This window comes from Strongylocentrotus purpuratus, unplaced genomic scaffold (genome assembly GCF_000002235.5).
Source record: "Strongylocentrotus purpuratus isolate Spur 01 unplaced genomic scaffold, Spur_5.0 spur5_scaffold_6, whole genome shotgun sequence".
In the NCBI taxonomy this organism is placed as follows: Eukaryota; Metazoa; Echinodermata; class Echinoidea; order Camarodonta; family Strongylocentrotidae; genus Strongylocentrotus; species Strongylocentrotus purpuratus.
In genome coordinates this window covers 1810264-1833426 of record NW_022145612.1, presented here as the reverse complement: position 1 = coordinate 1833426, position 23163 = coordinate 1810264, and the positions used below count along the sequence as shown (strand labels likewise).

At 35.1% G+C, this 23163-nt stretch overlaps 1 protein-coding gene across 4 annotated transcripts; it reads right to left on the bottom strand.

Moving 5' to 3' along the window:
* Positions 1-282: 282 nt before the first annotated feature.
* On the bottom strand, positions 283-21857 carry LOC578013 (serine/threonine-protein kinase DCLK1). 4 transcript variants are annotated; one of them, XM_778205.5, is made up of 6 exons: positions 21747-21857; positions 13958-14629; positions 5688-7804; positions 5122-5254; positions 4442-4609; positions 283-3790 (listed from the first exon to the last, which is right to left on the bottom strand). In XM_778205.5, the coding sequence occupies exons 2-6, from the start codon at positions 14574-14576 to the stop codon at positions 3585-3587; spliced, it is 3243 nt and encodes a 1080-aa protein (XP_783298.3). In that variant the 5' UTR covers positions 14577-14629; positions 21747-21857; the 3' UTR covers positions 283-3584. The 4 variants fall into 4 exon arrangements, with proteins under 4 accessions (XP_783298.3, XP_011683780.1, XP_011683778.1 ...); XM_011685478.2 differs by lacking the exons at positions 13958-14629; positions 21747-21857 and adding an exon at positions 12576-12886; XM_011685476.2 differs by lacking the exons at positions 13958-14629; positions 21747-21857 and adding an exon at positions 11544-11698.
* Between the last annotated feature and the right edge of the window lie 1306 nt (positions 21858-23163).

Below are 23163 nucleotides of genomic sequence, written 5' to 3'. Positions count from 1 at the left end.
CTCTTCTCTTTCTCTCCGTCTCTCATGCTCTCTCTCTTTCTCTCTGTCTCTCATGCTCTCTCTCTTTCTCTTTCCAGTATCCCCCTGTCTCTCACTCTCTCACTTGAGGCAATATGACGTTAACTTTGCCAAATTGTGTATATGCAATTGTGAAGAAAATATTGTAGTTATCCTACTGGATGTAACACTAAGGAAATAACTCTGTACATTTGTTACTCTTCTCTTAATGATTTATAATATATTTATACCACAGTCCATTAACAGAATGATGACATGAAGAAATATATCTTTGATTGAATTTATTAGATTATACTTTCAAGGCTTCATTGTTGCATTAGAAGAAAACAATACACTAGGGCAGAAAGGTAGTTAAAGGCACTAGAAGGCGTACTTAAGTTGTTGACTGATTCTACATTCACACAAACAGATATAGGTTGCAGCTATTTATCCGATTCCTTTCACATATACAACAATGAGCATTAATTCAAAGTCAAACCAATTATGGGTGGAAATTGCTCATAGAAATTCCACATAACTCCCCTGTAACATCTTTGAATGATAAACTTTCAAACTAAAGGACTAGTCATTATATGATAAAGCATGTGTTTTGATAATCTGGAGGACCAATTTTCAAATCTTTACAGATAAATCAAGACTAGAGCTAGGATTACATGAAATAGTTATCCTAATAAAAAATGTTCCCCAAATTAATTTGACTTTGAATAGCTTTCAACAAAAAAGTATGACACACAAGATCTATAAAACTTTAGATTAATGTACATGATTTGTAAATCTAAACATAAAAACATTTCTTGCTCTGATAATAATATATATTGTTGTTCAAGGTGTTATCATACTGAAATGATGGAAGAGATATACAACTGAACTGTAGGAATAGACATCAGACAATGTGCATACTGGAAGTAATGCAAATGGTACATTTTGTAATATATTAAACTACACAATAATGATATGCAGTGATGCAAATCTAAACTGCACAAATCCCTCCACTCCAATAATGTCCAAATGGAGGCTTGAACTTGTATATAAGAATAATTGAAAGTAGTATATTTGCATGATGGATAGCATTGTTAAAATATTCATTTTATCTCCAAGTTTCTAAAGATACTTGTGCGAGTAATGTTTATACAAACAGACCTGACTCTGTGTGTATACAATGTAGTTTCCTTGACCCTTGATTCCAACTCCCCAAGTAGGTACAAAGATACTTTAGTCATAGTACAGATAGTTCATCATAGAAACCATTGGTGTGCATATGCTTCATCATCATGTACTATCGTCTATTATTGGATGGGGAGAAAGCCCATCTCCTTGGGTGTTTGAAAGTTCTATACATGTACTGACAGACAACAGGAGGACATGTATGAGTGAGTGATCCTGTACTACCTTTTCATCAACTAGAATCCCATAGCAAGCATTTTGGGCTTCCTCATATATGACTTCTATCATTCTAGATGAGAAACTCAGCATAAAACATCAGATTTCACAGTTTGAGGAAATAACTTCAATGAAAGATCTGAAGCTGATTCATTTGCATTGTAGAAAAAAAAGGGAAAAAAAAGATTTCTAACTTAACCACTGTTATTGGTACCTGTAACTTCTGGATGCACTTCAATATGCTTTCTGACATTACCTGTGGTCAGTGCCTCAAAATAATCATATGATGATATCATATGATGATATCACATATGAAGAAATCAACTTTTATTGTAGCATTTTTATTGACTGAACTTTATAATTTCAACAACTTCACATATACAGTAAGATGCACTTTCATATATTTATCCTACCAGGTTTGTATATAGAGGTAGTACATATATATTCTCTTAAGAAATGTTGACTTTTTGTACATTGTGCAGTTATACCTACAAACCAATGTAACAAGCTGACTGGGTTTGAAAGATGTAATGTTTTTACCAAATCATTTCTTTCTGTGTAAGCATTTATAGTCTGATAATCTACATATTTCACACACCATACATTAATATTTACAATCTTGGATAAACACAGAGTTGCTGATTCACGAGATGCTTTTGACATATATACATCAAAGTATAACATACATAGACTAGTTCTGATGCATTTCTTTAAGAAATATGAATCTACTACATTAATTCTACAAGCGCTCAAGATAAAAAAAACTTCATTGAAAACTTTCTAATATAAAAACAGATGCATATACCAACAGTAGCAAACAAAACTATGAATTGACAAAGATTCATGATCAAGCTTCTATGCGGGCGGGCACAATAACTTCTAGTAGGCCTACTACTAACATGTTTGCCTAGAGCATGAAGTCACATTGAATGAAGGTTATTCTTCTTCTTCCTGAGGAGGTATATTTCACTGAGAAGTTTGATATCAGCATATTGAGCGAGCATACCACTGGGCAGCTTGCTGTTATACATACATAACCCTATTAAAGTTGTATCATCCCGATAAATAGATTTTCAAATCGTTCAAATAAGAAAGACTTCAAATTTATAAATATCAAATACAAGTACTGTACAATGTATTCATAGATACCATATTGTAAAGTATCCTTCAAAATTTCCCTAAAATAGTAATTAAAATAATTATAAATCTTTTAGTACTCTATGGTTGATTAAAATAAACTTTTAATCCCCCCCCCCTCCTCCCAATTATCAGATTCCTACAAAATCAATTCAAAATGGCAAAATGGCTTTTATCAGTATTTTAGTTTCTCTTTACATGATCAGTACATTCTAAAGTAAATATTGAAACAAGAACTGCAGTGTCACTGTAATCTGGATCAGTATTCAGAAAAGCCTACCCTCCCTGCTATATAAATGATATCTTCACATTCAACATGAAATCAAAAAGCTGACAGAAAACTGACAGCCATGTCACATAGAATAAATATACCTCACAAACAAGACACCATCACAACCGACAGTCAAATATTAGTATATATTCCTGAGGTATACAGACCATCTCTAAACAGATCTTTGATCAAACAGGTCTTTTTATATCTTCTGAAGAGACATACTGTTGGACAAGATGCATGTACAATATGTCACAAACAGACAAAGAGGGTACCATTGGTATAAGGAATACAGTGCATGTGATTCAATTTTTATCAAAACATGATTATAAATTGTCTTTATTTCACTTCTTACATTAAAAAATCAACCCTGCAATTGTCAAGACTTTCTAAATATATATATATATATATATATATATATATATATATATATATATATATATATATAGAGTGTATTTAAAACAGAATGACACAGGTATTTCAGATTTTACACATATTTTATAACATTTCCTAGTTTCAATGAAAATATAATTCACTCTCTTTTAGAATGTGCACGAAAATTATCCAATTGTGGGCTAATTAAATCACTTCATAAAATTGTTAAATTTAGTTACACTTAAATGAAAACTTGTTGTCATAGAAAATTTAAATACAATGAAGGAAACATTAATACAAGTTTCTAACTTGTCAGTGATGTTGGCAGGTATGGTATTGTATAATGAATTTTGTGCTCATTTGTATTTACATGAAGTGTTCCATTCACTTATAAATTTTTGCTTCAGTTCTTAGGGGCAATTGGCTTCCGTTTAGCGCTTCGTCGATCCTTAAAGTTCTTCTCTAGATTCATGGACACCTCCCTCTGTAGATTGATCTGTTTGCCTGCAGCGCCCTCACTGGTGACCCAAGGATGTTTAAGAACCTGACCCGCAGTGTAGCGTTTCTCCTTGTTCACCACGAGAAGGTGATTAATCAGGTCCTTGGCAGCTGAATCAGGGAAAGTGAAAAGTCAAGTTGGTTAAAGATAAAAAGTAGATTTATATGAAAATGAGAAAGAAAGAAATCATTAAAAAAAGGAAAGATTAGAGAAAGATAGAGTTATTAGACAGAAAACAGAGATAGAAAGAGCTTGTGAGAGAAAGAGACTGTTGAACAGACAGTAAAAACCATTTGACAAACACACATTCTTCACACAAAATGTTGTATTGCTGAAGCATACGCTTATAATAATGAACACCTAAACAATGAAGGTGATGCTACTTCCTAGTCTATCAAATCAGCCTGGAGCCCGGCAATGGTTACTAGTCAATCAGATGAAAATCCATGCAACTATGATGTGTAACAAGATAAATTATTGCACAAAGAATTAAATGTGATACAAGTGAAAAGAAGATTTCATTACAACTCTTGCTAGCTTTTACATATTTGCGGACAATTCTGGACAAGATGCTACTCACATACTCTCAAGAAAACTGGCTTTTCATGCATTTTATGACATAATTGCTACACAAAGAATAAAACCAATCCACTTACAATACCACTAAACTATCTCACGGTTGATCTCTTTTTCTTATTCTTCCTAAGCACCAACTGCAATTGAATTGAATCATGCCTGATTTACTTAGAACACCAGCTTACCTGAAGAGATGTTATCCCAGTAAGGTGCAACGAAAGAGAATGCTCCTTCCTGGATGAGTTCAAAGAGTTCCTCTTGGTCTCTATCTGGGCTCCTGAAAGGAGGGAACCCACACAGCAGGATGTAGGTGATCACTCCAATAGCCCACATGTCCACCTCCAAACCATATCCTACAATACAGGGAAATCAACAAAAATAAGATGCTGGTTAAGTTGAGATACTATTAAAGAGTTGATAATCTAGTCGCCGTTTCATGTGTAGTTAATCTATGTTTAGTGATATGAGAGAGAGAGATAGAGATTGCATCCTGAATTAATTTTGATAGAGATATAAAATAATAAAATTGATGCTGCAAAAGAAAAACAATGTAAAGAAGCAATTCATATTTTCAAAATTAGGTGAATCAAAATAGTAAGCACAAAACTAAATCAGTTCAATAAAGATTATTGAAGTCAATTTTGCACATCTAGAAATCAATGTTTAAAATACTGAGTTCTTTCAGTGCATCAACACATTTAATTTTGAATATTTATGATATATATCCAAATGTTTTTAATATTCAAATTGCTTCATGAAAAATTACAAAGGAAAATGGCTTTGGTAGTAATATTTCTACATAATGTTGTGGAACTTCAGATACATATGTTCATCAATGTCTGAACTGCTATACCTGTATCCTTACCTTTCTCTCCAAGGATCTCTGGTGCTACATATGTAGGTGTACCACACACAGTATAGATGGGCTCCTTGACTTCCATTGCCAGACCAAAGTCAGCAAGCTTCAGCGTGATCTCTCCCGATTCTGATTTATTCACCTACATTATAAAATATTCAGAAAGCAATTTAGTTTAGATTTAATTTAATTTAGTGCTTCCACTATGAATACATTATGAAGAGAGAAAATCTAATTCCATGCTGAATGTAATGTATAACAAACTTTTCAATTATGAAATTGAATTCAGTCAAGCTGAATGCATTCCATCATTGCTTCATGTTCTATGAATGTAATTACATAATTGGATTGATGAAATAAAAAAAATTAAAAAAATAAAGTTCACATCATATCTAATACCATTTATAATGACTTGTATAATGACCTTTCGACAAGTATCTCATTAACAGACAGGTTCTCAAACCAATTATGATGAGATGAAAACTTTTTAAAGGAAGGTATACATGTACAATCTTTTCTCTTCATCTTTTAGGTTTGATATTCATTTGGGAATGATGAACTTTGCTCAGACTTACCAGGAGGTTTTCAGGTTTCAAGTCACGATGCACCACATTCAGATCATGGAGGTACTTAAGAGCCTTGGCCAGGTCAGTCACCATCAAAGCAGCATCTCTCTCTGTGAACTTGACACTTTCTGTGATAGCATCAAAGAGATCACCTCCTGTTACATACTCCATCACCAGGTAGATATGACCCCGAGTCTCATACTCCTCATACAGCCTCACAATGTTAGGATGACGAACGTGCTTCATGATAGCTATCTCATTCTCCACCATGTGTTCCTTGTTCTTAACCTTAGCCTTCTCAATGACCTTCAAGGCAAATTCGTCTCCGGTCTTCTTCTGAGTTGCTTCATGGACGTCTGCAAAGTTACCATCACCGATCTTAGCCCCAATATCATATTTCACTAAGATGTCAGACTTCTTCACAAGAGTTCGAGGCTGGTGAATAAATCTTTCTTTGGGTGGCTCTGGAGTGGGAGTGTCACCTTCATCTTTTTTGTAGTCAATGTTGTCATTGGCATCCCTCGGAGAGCCAGAAGGTGAGGGAGAACCTTCAGAATCCTTCTTGTGATTGGAATCTTCATCTGCACGTCTACCTCTTTCCTTCCTTAGGTCTGCTTCAAGCTGCGCAAGCCTCTCTGCATCCTCTCGTTTCCTGCGCTCCTCTTCTTGTCCCTCCTTGTATCGCAACGCTTCTTCTGCTATCCTCTCTGCTTCATCCCTTGCCTGCTTCTCTGACATTGCCCTACTTTGTGCTTCCTCCCTGGCCAACCTCTCTGCTTCTCTTGCTTCTCGTTCTGCCTCTTCTTTCTCCTTGAGCTTCTGTTCTTGCTGTAGTCTCTTCTCTCCTTCATCGCGTGCTCTTCTCTCTGCTGATGCTCTCCTTGCTTCTTTTTCTTTGACATTCATTTCTGCTTCAAGTCTTGCTCTCCTCTCTGCTTCCTCTTTCCTCTTGAGATCTTCTTCATCTCTATTTCTTCTCTCAATCTCAACCTTTGCCTTTCTCTCTGATTCTTCTCTTCTTGATGCTTCATCTGCTGCTCTCCTTTCCGCTGCTTCTCTGGCTTCTCTCTCTGTCTGAGCTTGTGCTTTCAATCTAGCGCCCTCTATTTTATGCTGCGAATCAGCTTCCAAGAGTTCTTGAAGTTTCTGTCCCTCTTCTCTCTCTCTCCTCTTCAACTCTTCCTCCTTCACTCTCAATTCTGCCTCCTTTTTTGCCAGTTCTTCTTCTCGTTCTCTGTCCTTCCTCTCCCGGTCACCCTGTTCCTTCCTCTTCAAATCCTCTTCCTTTAGCCTTAATTCTTCTTCCCTCTGTTGCAAATCTGATTCCCTCTTCTTGATATCCCCCTGCATTCTCTCTTCTAACTCCTTCCTTCTCCTCTCCAGTTCCTCATCCCTCTTTCTTTCATTGTCCTTTGGATTCAGATTAGATTCATCAGTTGTCAAATCTGACTCCCTGCTATCATGCAATCTAGAATCACTGTCTTTCAGTTTATTTTTGTCTCTTTTGTTCTTCCCTACCTTGACTTCTTCATCACTTATTCCGCTATCATGTTTCGTTCCATCTTTCCTTTTCCCCTTTCTTTTGCGGATGGTCTGGGCATATGGATTGTCTGGGAACAGTTCTTCATAAATATCAAGAATGGCATCATCTGTGAGGCTGCTTCTGGATGGAGATGCAATAAACACACCCTCTTTGTCTCTATAAAAATCAACCAGACTCTTCACCTCTTTCCCCTTCAACGTATACAGCTTCCGTACCCTGTTGTTCTTGTACTTGGGCATTCCAAAGGCATCCGACACATCCTGGATCAATTGTTCATAAGACTGTACACTACGTTTGTTGATCAGTAAAGACACCATCTTCCGCGGCTTTGGTCCAGTCTTGACAATCTTGACAACCCTAGGCTTGATAGGGCTTCGGTCTGAGTGGAGGATCCCTAAGGCTTTGGAATCTCCATCAAGACTTGCTCCAGGTTTACCCCTGTTGTGAGCAAATGAACCTGGCCCTGTGTGACCGGAGCCAAAGGTTGTCCTGCCGTACATCTCTGCATACTTTCCTTCTGTGGGGTACGACAACCCAACAGGGATGTGTGTGTAAAGATGTGCATCGCTTTTTGGATCCCTCCCTGCAAATGGAATAACAAAAGAGATGAAGGATAAATGATTGGTTAGAATTAAACATCAAATAGGAACGAACAATCAAACATATGAAATCAGAGAAAAACGTTCATAAATAGATTATATCATTCAAAATAAAAATGGAATATACCATGAACTTTCATGAGCATCTGATTATTAGGGTAAATATTTATGACTATCACAACATACGGTATATCTTATAAAGTTAAAGGTATAAAATGATGTTCTCAAGAAGTATGGTGTAAAAATTTAGCAAAGGTGTTGATTCTGAGTAAACTAACATGTAAGCAGCAATCTCCTGTTTTTGTTCCAGTACATGGTCCAGACAAATGCATAAATCACAGAAATATCAATCCAATGAAATCAAAAGAATGGGTTCAAGGAGAAAATGATCCTGTCCACATTAACATCCGACATCAATTAAGCCCAATCTCAAGTACATCCAAATATGAATTGAGGACACTCAAGTGTTTGTTTGGGGTATTAGATTCGTTGTCATGGGAATCTTGTAGACCAGCCCTACAAGGCACTCAATTGCATAGCTATTGAGAAATCCTAATAAAGCATATTGAACAGCCTTTACTCTGAGTCCTCATGCCACATTCTTGGGCTGTATGGAGCGGTTGCTATTGATACAGCAGAGACAGTGCTGTCGTAGACATGAACAGTCAACATCTTAAGTCGTCAAACTCCTCCTATTTAATTATTTACAAATTTCCCCTCCTTACAAGAGAAGTGGTGCTAAATCAAACAAAATCAAGTGTGAATTTGACAGCAGACTGGATTATTAGATATGGTAATTGGCTAGATAATGGGTGAATATTCACATATTTCTATTCAGATGTACATTCCCTCAGGAAGCTTTTCTCTTCATATATATATATATATATATATATATATATAATTATTTTGGAATTGATTCAACATTTATTCAACCCTCTTTCTAAATGAAATTAGTGATAAATCATTAGTTATGAAACAATTATTTTTTGAGCAGGGTAAAGATTTTTTGTTGTTATGGGTGACAATATACTGTCACATGGCAACATCATCTAGTTTCTACAGACTCTCCTAATTGTTAATGCTAGCATTGTTGTATACCGTATGTAATACTAAAGTTAAACAATCTTAAATTTCAAACATTATATATGCATTTAGACTACCGGTATATTCCTTAGCAACAAAGACATTTTGGTTTAATGTTAATAAAAAAAAATCTTACTTGACATGGTTTCTATTTGACTGATATTTTATAACTTTTATTCACTAATCCGCACTACCAGCAACATGTAATACATTTGGGTTGTTACTATTTGCTTGCTCTTGGTTATATCTAGCTGCCCAATGCCCACAACATGTATGACCATTTTTGTCAAAGTTGTGGTTATCCATCTTTGCATCATTGTAATATTTGTTTTGAGTATCTTCCATAGGACCAAATCTTCACACTGTACATACTTTTCAATTTTTTTAGGAAGAAAAATAACAAAACTGTAAATAGTCCAAACTTAGATGACAACATTTAATTCTTGGATGATATTTATTGCCCACAGTACAGAAGGGAGTAATAATAAAATATTGGTAATCCTTGAGTGGTATATATCAGATACATGCATATTTCAGTCAGCTCGCGAAGATTGCAAGAGTCAACAGAATAATATTATTAATATCAATACAAATTTGATTAAATCTACAGTGAAATTTGCTGTGGGCACAAGCGCTTGAAGCCGGCAGCCTCCACTGCTTACGAATAAATGATGCACACATGCAGGATTCAATGTATATTAAGAGAAAATCACACTCATCATGCTATATGGTAACACTGATTCTCCATCGATAGAGTGACGTCATATGCGGAGGAAAAGCAATATATGCTAACAATAATGGACTTGATCAAATATAGGGAATGTAGTAGTATAGTACATTATTTTATTATCTTGAAAAAGAGGTTTGTACTGTACGTATCATCTTGAATGGTGCATACTAATTCTTCATGTACATTGCACCTGTAGTCTATTTCAAAGTACCCTGCTACTCAATTCAACATGCTTTAAAATCATATGATCTTACAACCATGAATTACATGTATACAGTGAAACCTGCTTTACCAATAACCTCCATACAAAAACAACCTGTCCGTAAGACCATCTACAATGTAGTTTGTTTCCCTTCAAATTGCTTCCTATTGAAACCTGTCCTAAGACAAACTGTCTACAAAGACCACCTGTCTATAAAGTTTACAAACCCACTTTTGATGTGCCCTTGGAAGGTCTTTATATACAGGTTTCACTGTAGAGCTGCCAATCCCAACTGAACAAAAATCTTATTCTTTTCCCCCAAAAATCCCAATTTTAAAATAAAAATCTTTTTCACTGGGAACATGCATTTTTGTTTGTGTTTGTTTTGGTGCAAAATCGTATTTTATTGAGGGGAAAATTGTTGGCAGCTCTGGTATATGTACAAGTACTTTGTAATCAATATGGATAACCGCTTGATAGAAAAATAAATATCCTCCAATCTTCAAAGACTTTGGCTGTCATACTGGTATGTACTGTATGTAAAAACATAAAAACATATCAAGTGTTATTTTGTATTCATATTACCTTGCCAGCTACAATTACCGGTACAACAGCATCTCTGTTGCCTTCCCCAAACATACTTCTTGAAATAGCTTGGATATCCGTTCGGCATTGTAATACATTAAGTCATGAGATGTGATACATACAATGCACATGCATACATGTATTTTACTTCCTCTCTTCCTTTGTATTCACAGTTTATGATAGTGATTGTTCTGATGCTGTACAAACTATACAATGAACTTGAGCATACACTGTGAGGATTTTATCAAAACCAACATTATTAACACCATCCTTGAGCAGTGTTTATTCCATCTTCAAAATAATTCATCCTAAATTCCCAACTTCTGATTGTGTAGGAAGATCAAATGTAGTCCGATCTGGAACACAGCATCCATTTGAGAGAAAAAATGATCCACTTTTCATTCCACAAAATCTCTATATCCATAGTAAGTCCATTCAAAAGTTTTGGAGGAATCACTTCTGTTTAGTTGTCATTTCTGACCAACATTTAACAAATTCAAATTTTAAACAAACACAATTTTTAGCCTAGTTAAGATACATGTAATCATAACAAGCAGAGCTTCCATTTAGTTTTTTTTAAAAACCCAATAACAACGAGTGCTGCATCCAAAAACTTGTATTCAGCAGATTTTACTAGTTGCAATTGATTATAGTGCATAATGCAGTCAAAAATAAAAGTTTGGCCATTTCTTTGCAACAAGCACTTCGTCAAATATGACACTATTTGCACTCCATGAAAATATGACGTCTTGTTTGAGGAGGCTTGCAAACAATCTTGAGTCAAATGAGATGAAGTACATCATAATGATAATACTATGTGTTTTTCTTTTTCTATTTTTTTTTTTGTTTGGGGGGAGGGGGTGGGGGAGAATTACCATCTTTTGCCTACTGATGTGTACATACTACTGTACATGTATGCTTCATGTACATTTATATATGTTAAGTACTATTTTACCGCAAAGAGGAGTAGATCTACATATATATATTTAGGATATCTTTTGCACATTTCTTTGAATTCAAAATCTAAAATCTATAGCAAAGTAAAAAGCTGTTATATTGTTGGATTTTGAATCGAATTAATTTCCACATTTGAATTAAAAAAAAAAAATCACTGAATACAAACCTTGATTAGCTTGTCCAGGAGACCTGCCTGGTATATTTACACTAGGACTGCTTCCCATTCAAAGAACTTATACAAGTCATTTTATTATCAATATATATGATGATGTATGATCCAAGCTTTAAACAAATTCATTCATGTCTCATCATCAAACACAAATGTAGTTCATATCCTGAATAACAGTTACACCTTGGTAAACTGTTGAAAAATGTTCTCTGTTCTAGAAATATCAACTGGAACCAGAGTGATACCAGAGGCCTCAAATGTCTGAAATGTTGCTACTTCACCACACCCTGGCTTTCTACAAGAAAAACATTTGATTCCTGAAACGAGATGTCCTTTTTTTCTGCAATTGAGCATGCTGGCTACTTGTTTCACAAGAAATCTACTTGTCAAATGATCACAAACACATGTACGTGTAAATATACATGCATGTACAAGTAGACAAGATTGTATAATCTCATAAAGTCGATTCTATATTTGTCTTTCAAACATGGTGATTATCATTACCAACATTGATAAGCTACAGATCCTTAAAGGTAGCCAGGTTTCAGGGGGGTAACATGGGGTGATACAAGAGGGCTAAGTATAAACCGGAAACTTTTATGACGATTCTTCAAACATTGAAAATGAAGCTTGCATCAGAGTATTTATTTAAACGTGCGCACCAGTAGGTGATAATTTGGGTCTCGTAAGGTAAAGTTATGGTATTTTTTAAAATTGAACCAGACTTTGATCATCACACTCAGATGCTAGTATTTTTATCATTCTTTGGAGAAGAATTACATTTTAAATTCATTTTATATTCATCACATTACAGATAACATTAATTTTGATAGACTAAAAAATATAGTGAAGCGATTTTAAATATATATTTAGCAAAGCTGCAATTCAAGTAACAAAAAATAAATCAGCTATTTCAACCAAGAAAATGCTAATTCCCTGCTTCAACATTGCTACATTTAATTGGAAGACCATTTTTCCTGGATAGCAGTTCATAGAAGTCCTACAATAAACAAAGCAGAACTCTCTTACCCTTTTTCATTAGCACAAATATGCTGACGTGAATATGTACTAATGTACATATTCATGGATGAACGGATGCAAGGACAAGTTGACATCAATGACAGTAGACATTATAGATTCCTCCCACTCACAATCATAATATTAATCCAATTTGAAATTGATGAAAACTGCAGTAGATAATAAACATTTCCACTGCTGCAATAGTTGGTCATGCAAAGACTGATAGTAGATCCGGCATAATGTTGTGCTTTGAAGCATTTGCATTATTTCTATTAATATACTCAGTAAAACAAGATCATCATGTTTATTAAAAGAAATAATAAACACAGCTGCTGTAAGATTGTACAGCTACAAGTAAATCCCGAGGAGAAATGGGGGTTTCTCTACTGCAGTACCAGGTATACAAAAATACTAATCAAGCCTAAGAAACTTTCTGTTCATCAAAGTGCATATCAAAAAAGGGTTACATAATCTAAATTGGTACTTGAGCTTTTGATGCAACAATCTATTTGTTCAGCTCTCCTACATGTAAGTTCTAACCAAGGGCAGTTAGGATAGCAACAACAAGCAAGGGCTCTTATATTTGCTTGGACAGGACTCACTAGAATGCAGGTAAGTATACTGTTTACCGTTGCTATGACAAAGGGGTGTGATTTGCAGTGTCCAGAAACTGACAATGGGACGTGTAATGCTAGAGCTTAAATGTATAATTACATGTCCATTGTGCATGTACATGTACATGCAGTTTGAAGCGTGAACAAATCCTCTATCCTCCTAATTATAGGGTCTGAAACTTATGTGCGCAAGACTAGCATGTACCACATGTAGATGCCCACATAAAGTAGTGTAGCCATTCCATACAACAGACACTGACAACATTAGGCTAGACTCAAGTTGTGATGAGTTTAAATGTCAAACCTAGAGTCTGTGCCAGCTTATTACATTAAAAATGTTTTTTTAATTGTGACCCGAGTTGTTTCACTGTGTGTTTTTATAGTATGACCCAACTGATCTTATGCATAAGAAAAGAAACCTGGGTGTTTTGAATGTTGCTCTAGTTTTAAAATGCTAACAAAGAGTATACATCGAAACTGTAAAATAAGCTGGAAAATTATGAAATCTAGATTACAAATTAAATACTATAAATTACAAATCACCAACAATAAAGCTATAACAATCATACTGTCCTCAAAAGAAAAAGGAAAAGTCTCTTTAGGCCAATATAACTTGGTCCAACTCTACTCCCTTGTTGATAATAATAGTAAGCGTGTCAAAAAATCAATAACATGTAATATCTAAATCAATAAATAATTTCAGTGAAGGCAATAATTGAGATACAATGATTGAGATACAATGAATGTACTTCATTTCTAGATTCAGGTGATACTTACTTTGACCGCCTGTATTCCAGGAAGGAAACGCTGTGGAGGATTTATACTTGATCTTCTTTAACCTCTCAAAAGAAGCGCAGACATAAGACTCTCCATTCTTAAGTTCCTCAATGTCTCTGACCTTTGTACCATCAGGTGTAAAGATCTGCCTTACACCGTAAGGTAGCTTCATGTCCCTGGTGAGTTCACTCAGAAGGTCCTCAAACGAGGTGTACCGATGTGGTGTTATCAACATCTTCTTCCCCTTGAAGAAACGGTCACCGTTGCGGAAGAAGATGATCTGACGCGGTCGCCTCCTCTCCTGGTACTGTTCGTGGGTCAGGTCATGGAGTTGCTGGGATGCAGCGGCCATTGTTCTCGGTGATATCAAGGATGGCTGGATACTACGAGGGGACAGCATGTTCAACGGCATGGAGAGAGAAGAGACTCTGTTGTTATGTACGGAGCGGGGACTGAGCGAGGTGGCCATGGCAGTGGGTGGGTCTGTATGAGGAGGGCGTCTTTTGCTTTTCCTTGCCCGGATGGCACTGCTTGGTAATGGGTACTGTAACAATGTGTCGTGGCCAGACGATGATGCCATCCAACCATTGAGAGGTCGGGGTTGCCTTGGCTTGGTCATGCCATCAATCTCATCTTACTCTACATCGTACACTCTTGGCCTGAAATACAGTTCTGCAGTAGAAGATGGAATATAAAAACACAGACCATTAATTGGCATCTCAATGATTTCAGGTTTAAAAATACTTAGTGAAAACAGGAAATTAACCGGAAAAGTAAAGCATATATGTATCCTCGTGCAATTTCTCTTTTAGAGTACCTTCATGTATGTACATTGAAGACACTTTGAACAAGACCTACTGTACATGTACATGAATCACATGTACAAGCCCAAGCCTTAACATGTGCAGGTACATATACCAATCTAACAAATTATACATGTCCGCAACAATTAAAACAAATAAGCTTGAATTTACAAGGTTAGGTGAATGTACATATCATATAGCCTGCTTTAATATTCATCACTATTTCCAAAGACTCCTACATGCAAAGAAACGTAACGGAGATACAAACTTAAACTGCTCTCACATAATTAATCCACATATTTATTTTTACATAATTTTACACAGTAATGTACTGAGAATGGCACTGCAGAACATTAATTTCACAAGAAAGTTAGATAAAATTGACAAGCATACACAAATCTAATCATATAAAAAAAGGGATTTCTTAACAATAACATAGCAATTTCAAGATTACAAATAAATGACATGGGTCGAACAATTTGTTAGAAAATGTATACTGAGTAATGAGCATAGAAAGATAAAAGAAATCAAGGTATTATAGGCCCGACATTAACAGGTCACTATGTGCAAAAGGAAATTGTGGATTTTATTGAAGATGATTTCCAGCAAGATTTTGTGAACTTTCTTTATTTAAAGGTAAATGGTTCAAACAATCAATCTTCTGCAGGATAAACAATCCAGAATGAATTATAGTCATGTTCTCTCTCAACATCTGATGTACACACCAGAGCTCAAGATTAGCTTTAAACTAACTCTTCTCCCACAGACATCACCCAATCAATGAAGTATATCAAGGTCTTTCTTGTATAAAATCAATGTTGCCCTACAGCTATTTGTTATACCACTACCACAGGTATGTTTTAAACAAAAGGTTATTCAGGTCTGTGGTGTCTGTGTATCGAGGAAGAAGCACAATAAACAAGGATAACACTACATTTGTGCATGAAAACATTCACCACAATGAGGATTGATGTTAATGTGAAATCAATTTTCAAAACAGGTCAAACAGATTAATGGAATCTTGTTTGATAAGTACTTATAAAAAATTACTTTGACGAAGTGTTAGATGAAAAATAATCTTATTCATTACAGTGTTTTTGTCATTCAACTCAATTGAATATTGATTCCCCATTGATCATTCATGGGCAAGGCACATACTCAAGTTTTATGCATAATAAGTGTTGTATCCCCCCCCCCCAATTCAAATTATAGTCTATCTCATGATACATGTACATATCAATTCGCGTACATATCAATTCATGCATAAAGTGTGGGGGGGGGGGGGGGGAAGGGATCAAAAAAGAAAAGTTCAGTTTGCAATGAGAGTTTAGACATAATTTATCTGCCCAAGAACATACTGTACATGTTTATTTTTTGTAAATCAATGAAAACTGATCTGTTCATTACCGGTAATTAAAAAAATTGCTTTAGACCAAAACCTAATTCTTGATTCATTTTATGTAGACTAGTTTAATGTGCAGATGATTGAATCTATCATTTTTTTCTTCAAATATGGCTCTGAAAAAGCAAACATCCTCATAATTTCAAGCTTTCGACATAAAATATGTATTGTGCATATTTATGAAATCCTGCTTATAATATAACTGAAGTGAATTCTCTTCCTTTTAGGACTAATTTGAAGATTCATTTGAAGAAAAAGGCAAAGAGGAATGTACCTAATTTTAATCACATTCCCTTCTTGTTTTCCTGCTCTGCATGCTCTTATTGAAAATCTCAATAAAAAAAATGATTTCCCAAATAATGCAGGCCCTTATCAGGAGGAAATGTCACGCTTCCTCACTCTCAATGCAGGCCAAGCTCACATCTTCCAGTTCCTTACAAACCCATTATCTCTTAATGGAATCTTATATCCCACTTGAGTTGCCAGGCATCTGAAATCAAATGATTCAGGCCATTTCAGGGGATTGGAACAGGAAATAACACAGGTAGAGGAAGTGATCCTGAAGAGTATTGCAACTTGTTACTGCATTGCAATCAACCATATAATTGTACTTTAAACAGTAGTTACTTCACAAACTTGAGGAAATATAACCAATTTCTTCTTTTATTGCAAACAATGCACATATGAACCATTTAGGCAATGAAAAGAACTTAGATGAGAGTATTTTCGTTCCTTTCATATATGTTTGCGTTTCGTTTGTTAATTGAATGATCCCTTGCCAATATGATAACTGGCAAATCTGCTACTCTGACCAATACTTCTTCATAAAGCGACACATTATGAAGGAAAATGGAACTATGAACAATAGGATAGGAAAGCAACACACCTTTAGTACTTGATTTTTAAAAAATTATTACCACTTCTACTACTACTACTACTACTATTATTACTTTTTTCATAATCATTTGTACAGATGTACCTTTTGTCTAAAACAAATTACTTTTATATCACAAATGATATTAAACTAATTTAAATATTAAACTTACATGTAGTTTATAAAATGGTGAACATTTAAAAAATTACTTTTCCTAATAATTTTCGATGGAGAAATGAAATGCAAACATATAATATATGAAATAAATAAATTAATACAAAATAAAATGAAAACAGTAACAAAAGTATCAACACCAAAAACAATAATAACAAATAATTTGCCTTCCACCCAAAATGATGTAGCTACAACTGTAACATGAAGGCCTTGGGCCATATTCTGAACACTGTGTTATCTCTAATATTGTTGAATCTTTGAAGTTAAGATAAAGTTGGTATTTGAGAATTATTGTAACTTTTGGTGTATCTTTTGTTGTATCTTTTCTCTGTTTTTTAAATTTTTTATTGTGCGTATTTATAATAAAAATGGCACTTCATCCTCATTTGCATATGCGCATGGGAGATAATATGACTAGTATAATATAATTGGTATTCTAAAAATTGTTGTTTCATTTATCTTACGGGTTTCTTATCTTGCATGATATTTACAACAATATTTACAACAGGTAGGGGGTTGTTGTATCTTTTGTGGTGATATGCCCAGAACCAACTTAGTGACAATAGACGAGTTAGAAGAAGATTGTGTGTTGGTGGAGACATTACAGATGAGAACTTTCCAAGAATTTACATGCTAGGATATGACGATTTTAATGCTCTCATCTTTGTGATGTTTGAAAGCGTGAATTGTCTTCATGACCCACATGCCACAGCGCATATGATGACGCACGTACATGTAATAAGCGCTCAATTAACTAATTACACAGAAGAATAGTATGTGCTAGGCGCATCTTCAGATATGGCATAAAGTATTCCTATTGGTTGACCTACTTATCATGCTTTTATAAAATAGATCTTGGTTGGTAGGGGCCATAAAAATGGGCATGTCAAAGATAAGATAGTGGCAGTCCTTCAAGAGATAATACAGGGATAAAATGATTTTCAGAATACCAACTTACAACAAAATTAGCTGTGGTTGACTGACAGTTGTCATTGACAGTAGTTACACCTACTGGTATCATATCATATCAACTTCTGAATAAAAAGTAATTCCATTCATGAAATGTGAAATTCACCACTAATTTGAAGCTGAATATCAATCATTACTTAAGTATAAAAGGTTACATGTACATGTACCTATGTATTTAATTCTTACATGTACCGGTACTTCTAACCTTTTCCTTTGAAAATGAAAGTGGTTGGATTTTGCAACGTCTACAGAATGTGTGTGCATGATATGTTCGTTTTTTAGACACATTTATCCTAACAGAGAATCAATACAGCCTACACTGAAAATAAAAAACCCTCTATTACATGTATAGTATCAAATTGATAGAAATGTAGTTCCGGTATGCATGATGATATCTACAATGTTGAGCTAATTATTTAGCAAACATTAATAATAATAGACTATCTTGTCTGTTAGGAAAATAGGCATGGATCCAAACTATTCAAAGTTACATCATCAACAGAACGGTTAAGCACATCTAAGCACACATAAATCAACCCATTGTATACACACAGACACAGTCATCAACTACATGTATTACTGAAATGGAAGGAAACTCACCAAAAATTATCCTAAAACCTAAATTCTGCCGCCAAAAATGTAATATGAGAGCCTAAATCTAAAAGCCTGTGGGCGCCTACACATGGTGATAAGACAGGGTTGGCATATTTCCAGCTTCGGAGGCTTATTTCCCGCTTTTTACCGATATTTACCGCTTTTTACCGGGAAATACCGGGAAATATATTTTTCCACTCACTTGTTCATAGGGATTGTCCAATTTTGAACATAATAACAATGGCGGTGAGTATGGTTGCTCTGGTGTGTACTATTCATCATGTTTTATCCGGCTCAGAGGGGACCCTAATAATTACAAGCTCTGCTTTTACCAGGGTCTCCTCGTCTTTCTTTTAGTTAACTTTGTTTTTATCATTGCCATAATTTGTTATTTTGGATTGTAAATGTGTTATGATCCAATGTTATGCTCTGTATGTCATTTGAAAAAAAGACGAATAAAATCTTATCTTATCTTATCTTATCTTATCTTTTGTTTGTGTGTTTGTCTATGTCTGTTATTATGAAATTCTTGGAAAAAATACAGAAAAAAGATCCCAAATATACTGTACACCTAATCTACATGTAGATATGATGTTCTTCATTAAAGGTACTATGTCCCATTTGCAGGCCAAAAAAATGAAAAAGTTAAATTTCAACTGCATTTGAAAGATGATACTAACTTAGAACTTCCCTAAAAAACGTGGGGCTTGAAAATGTCTTCAAGTGGGAAAATAACGATTATTAATTGTCAAATCGACTTTAGGGCTATAGAGCCCAAAAGTAATAGTCTTGATTTTCAGACAATTGTACCGAATGGTCATACGTTTTATGCTGCGCAAAGATTCAATCAGTTTAATCTTGGCCATCACAAAAAGTGGGTTATTGATGTAGACAAATGCTCATGTACCCTTTACAACTCTTTTCATGTATGTTATTACCAAAGAAGAAAAAAAGCCAGTCAGTCACTCAATAGTGTCTGACAGTGAAGTCTAGCAAGTAAACAGGTTTCCTTCCATAATTTGAATATGAGGACACTGCTCACGTTTAAATTTCACAGATAGGACATACATGACATATTCATAATTCATGCAAAGTTCTACAGCATTTGAGGTTGGCTGCAAAAGGGACATAGTACCTTTAAGTCAGTTGCTAATTACCATATTCTTGAATACCTATTAATTAGCATATGAACAAAATGCCATGTGTTTGGGTGTGTACAAATGTACATGTATGCAGTGTGGATTTTATAAATCTGTTTGTGTGTTTCTACTATGAGTGTTGTGCTGCTAATTATTTCAGAACAATATTTTCAGTTGTTGAGGCTAAAAACAAGTAAAATTGTGATAAGAAAGAGGGTCGGCAAAAAAGAGCTGTAAGTCCCCCCAAAAATATGAGTTTTTGTTTATAGCGATTAGCGAGCCACAATACTGATGCAGGCATTGAAAAAGTTCGATTTTTACCGTTGTGCCAGTGACCTCCAAAATGCTCAAGTGTATAAATTATGATGTCCTCAGCGTTTCTAGTTAAAAGGAAATCTGACCCAAGTAGAAAACTACTTTAAAAGAAAGCAGAAAAATCAGAGAAGCAAACTGATTATCTGACTAAATATAAGAACTTTTGAACTTTTGAACTTTTGAAAATTGTAATCACTATTCTTTATATGGGCACTTCACATTTGCTGTTCCAACATATAAAATGACTAAAATTTAAATTTGGCAAAAAATCAGGGCTCATGGAGGTCTATTCTTTTTAAAGGAACCATAATAATATGCTATCAACAGTATAATGCATTTGAGTAGTGCCCGTGCCAAGGGATAAAGAATTTATGAGAAAAATAGAAATTAGTAATATTTATGCACATGGCAAATGGAATAGTTATAATAATAATAGTGGCTTCTTACATGTATATAGCGCACATGTCCGTCACGTTGTGACACTCCTGGCGTTGCCCTGATTATTACCCTGGCTTTAGCAAGGCAGCCACTGCGGCGCTCTAGCATTTCAAGGAATTAATTCCTGCCAGGTACCCATTTACATCACCTGGGTTGAGTGTGGCAGTTATCCACGTCCTACGTCACAATCGACTGACAAAACTACCAGTTTGAGATTTGCATAGACTTAATGATCTCATATTTCAAACATTCATCATCATCATCAACTTCAGGTGGCGCTGTACTTTCAAATCTCCTAACAATGTGCCAAAAATAGTTTAGTTTTCTTTCCATGATTCCCCACTCTGATGGTCAAGTCTGTTCCAATCTTTTCCAGGACCCACGCATTTGTCTTTTTATCTTTCCATGACACCTGCAACAACCTTCTTTAATAGTAATACTAGATCCTATAATATTGGTCCTATTCATTTCAAACTTTTGCCATTCTGTTTCTGTTAAAATTCCATCCCCTTATTGCCTTATTGTCTTGACTACCGGTATTGAACTATTCTCTTCTCCATCTCTTTTTATATATTTCTCTCTTTCTCTCTCTCTCAATCTCATCTTAGAGTTAGCAGGGTAAGACTTAGACTACACTCCAGCAAAGCTAGTCAAGAGTCTAGAGTAGAGAGTCAGACTGTCTCATATTAATTATAATTTTATTTTTTAAAAACATTATTCACATTTTCTTATGTGCCATAGGGGTCTAGACCTAGAGTCTACATGATTACTAATTCATAGTAAGACTTCTAGTTTTATCTGTTCGTGATAGGTATACAAGTTGACTTACATTTCCCCCCAAAATCAATTAAATACATCTTAGTCTATACCAACTCCCGGTTACACGAAGCTCAGCCGCATCACCTATGCGAGAGTCTCACACACATCACATATTATCGTGTTAATGGGACTGAACAAATTTCTACGCCATTCACACAGCACTGTCTAAGCCAAGTAACATAAGAAAGTACTCAAATCCATGTAGACCTATGCAATTCTAATTCTACATAACCTAATTTACTTTCACAAGAAATCTACTTACGAAAATCATTTCATGACAGAGTTTCCTCTTAGTCTTATCGATGATTATTACATTCTCGGTATGGCATTTTCCCCTTTTTTCCGGTATATGCTGGGTTGTGACGTCACGAGCCACTCCAAGTATATACAGTACGTACGTATTGCTGTTTCTTGGCGACCGAACAAGCTTTCGATCAAACAAAAGCCCATCATCATTATGCTGCTTCGCCTGGAGCACGTCACATACGAAATCCGGCTTTTTGTGTTTTAGTAATAATAATCAAGTTATGGCTTCGTTTAGAAGTGAGGTTTCTGCGAATATTATGAATGACTGGCTCATGGTAACCAGTCAATAATGAGTTACAATCTAAAATACGCTTCAACACAAGGCCTTTTAAATTATATCATTATTAAGAGGGAATAGGCCCCTCGGCATAATAGTTAATACTAAAGTTTGGCTGACTCTATAGCTGGACGAAAGAAGCGGGGATTTCCCATCCGGAGGCACATTGATAGCTCATTATGTACTGAACTAAATGTGCATGTAAAAAGTTGAACACGCTACATTTTCACCCGAAGAAGCAGCCAAAGGATTTGTAGTAAGGAGGAGGGGGAGGAGGAGAAGAAGCAAAAAGAAGAAGAAGAAGAAGAAACTAGAAAAAAAAATTTTTTTAAAGAGGAAGAAAAAAGAAGAGGAAGAAGAAGAAGAACTACACAAAAAGGAAAAGAAGAAAAAGAAAGAAGATGGAAGTGTCCCTTTGATTTAAACCCCAGTCATCTTGTAAAACTGTCATCATGTATCCATCATTCATGGCACCAGATTATGGAAAAAACAACTTTTCTAAGATAAATATGATCATTATTAAAAAGCATGCTCTGAAAATGATTAATTCCCTTCGCAGCTATAACGAAATTTTTACATAGCCTACATCGATCACTAGTGTGTTTTCATCATGCTTTAGGGCCTTTTGCTAAAGAAAATGCCTATTCATCATTGGAAAATATTATATCAAGAAGGAGGGATGAAATTTGACATTAATTATTGCTTATATTTTTAAAAGGGACATGTAACTTGGCTAAATAAGACAAATGTTTGAGAAAATTGTTGACATATACCTTGCTGTGTCATCCCTGTAAAAAGAAATAGTATTAATGCATTTATAGAAGAAAAAATAATCTGTAGTTATATATCTCCGGTTTGGGTTAGATTTGTTTGTCATTCGGTCGATTTGAATTCATTTCTTTCTGGGGGGGGGGGGGACACTTGGGGTAATTTGAGTGTGTTTTCATGCATTTTGAAATTTATTATCCAATGTATAACAAAATTGAGAATGATCCTATTTGTTAGGAATTGAATTTAATTCATATGCGTACTAGCGGGTACCCCCCGGACTTGAGGCCAAAATGTTGCAACAATTCGTTTGGACGCCCACGATTTC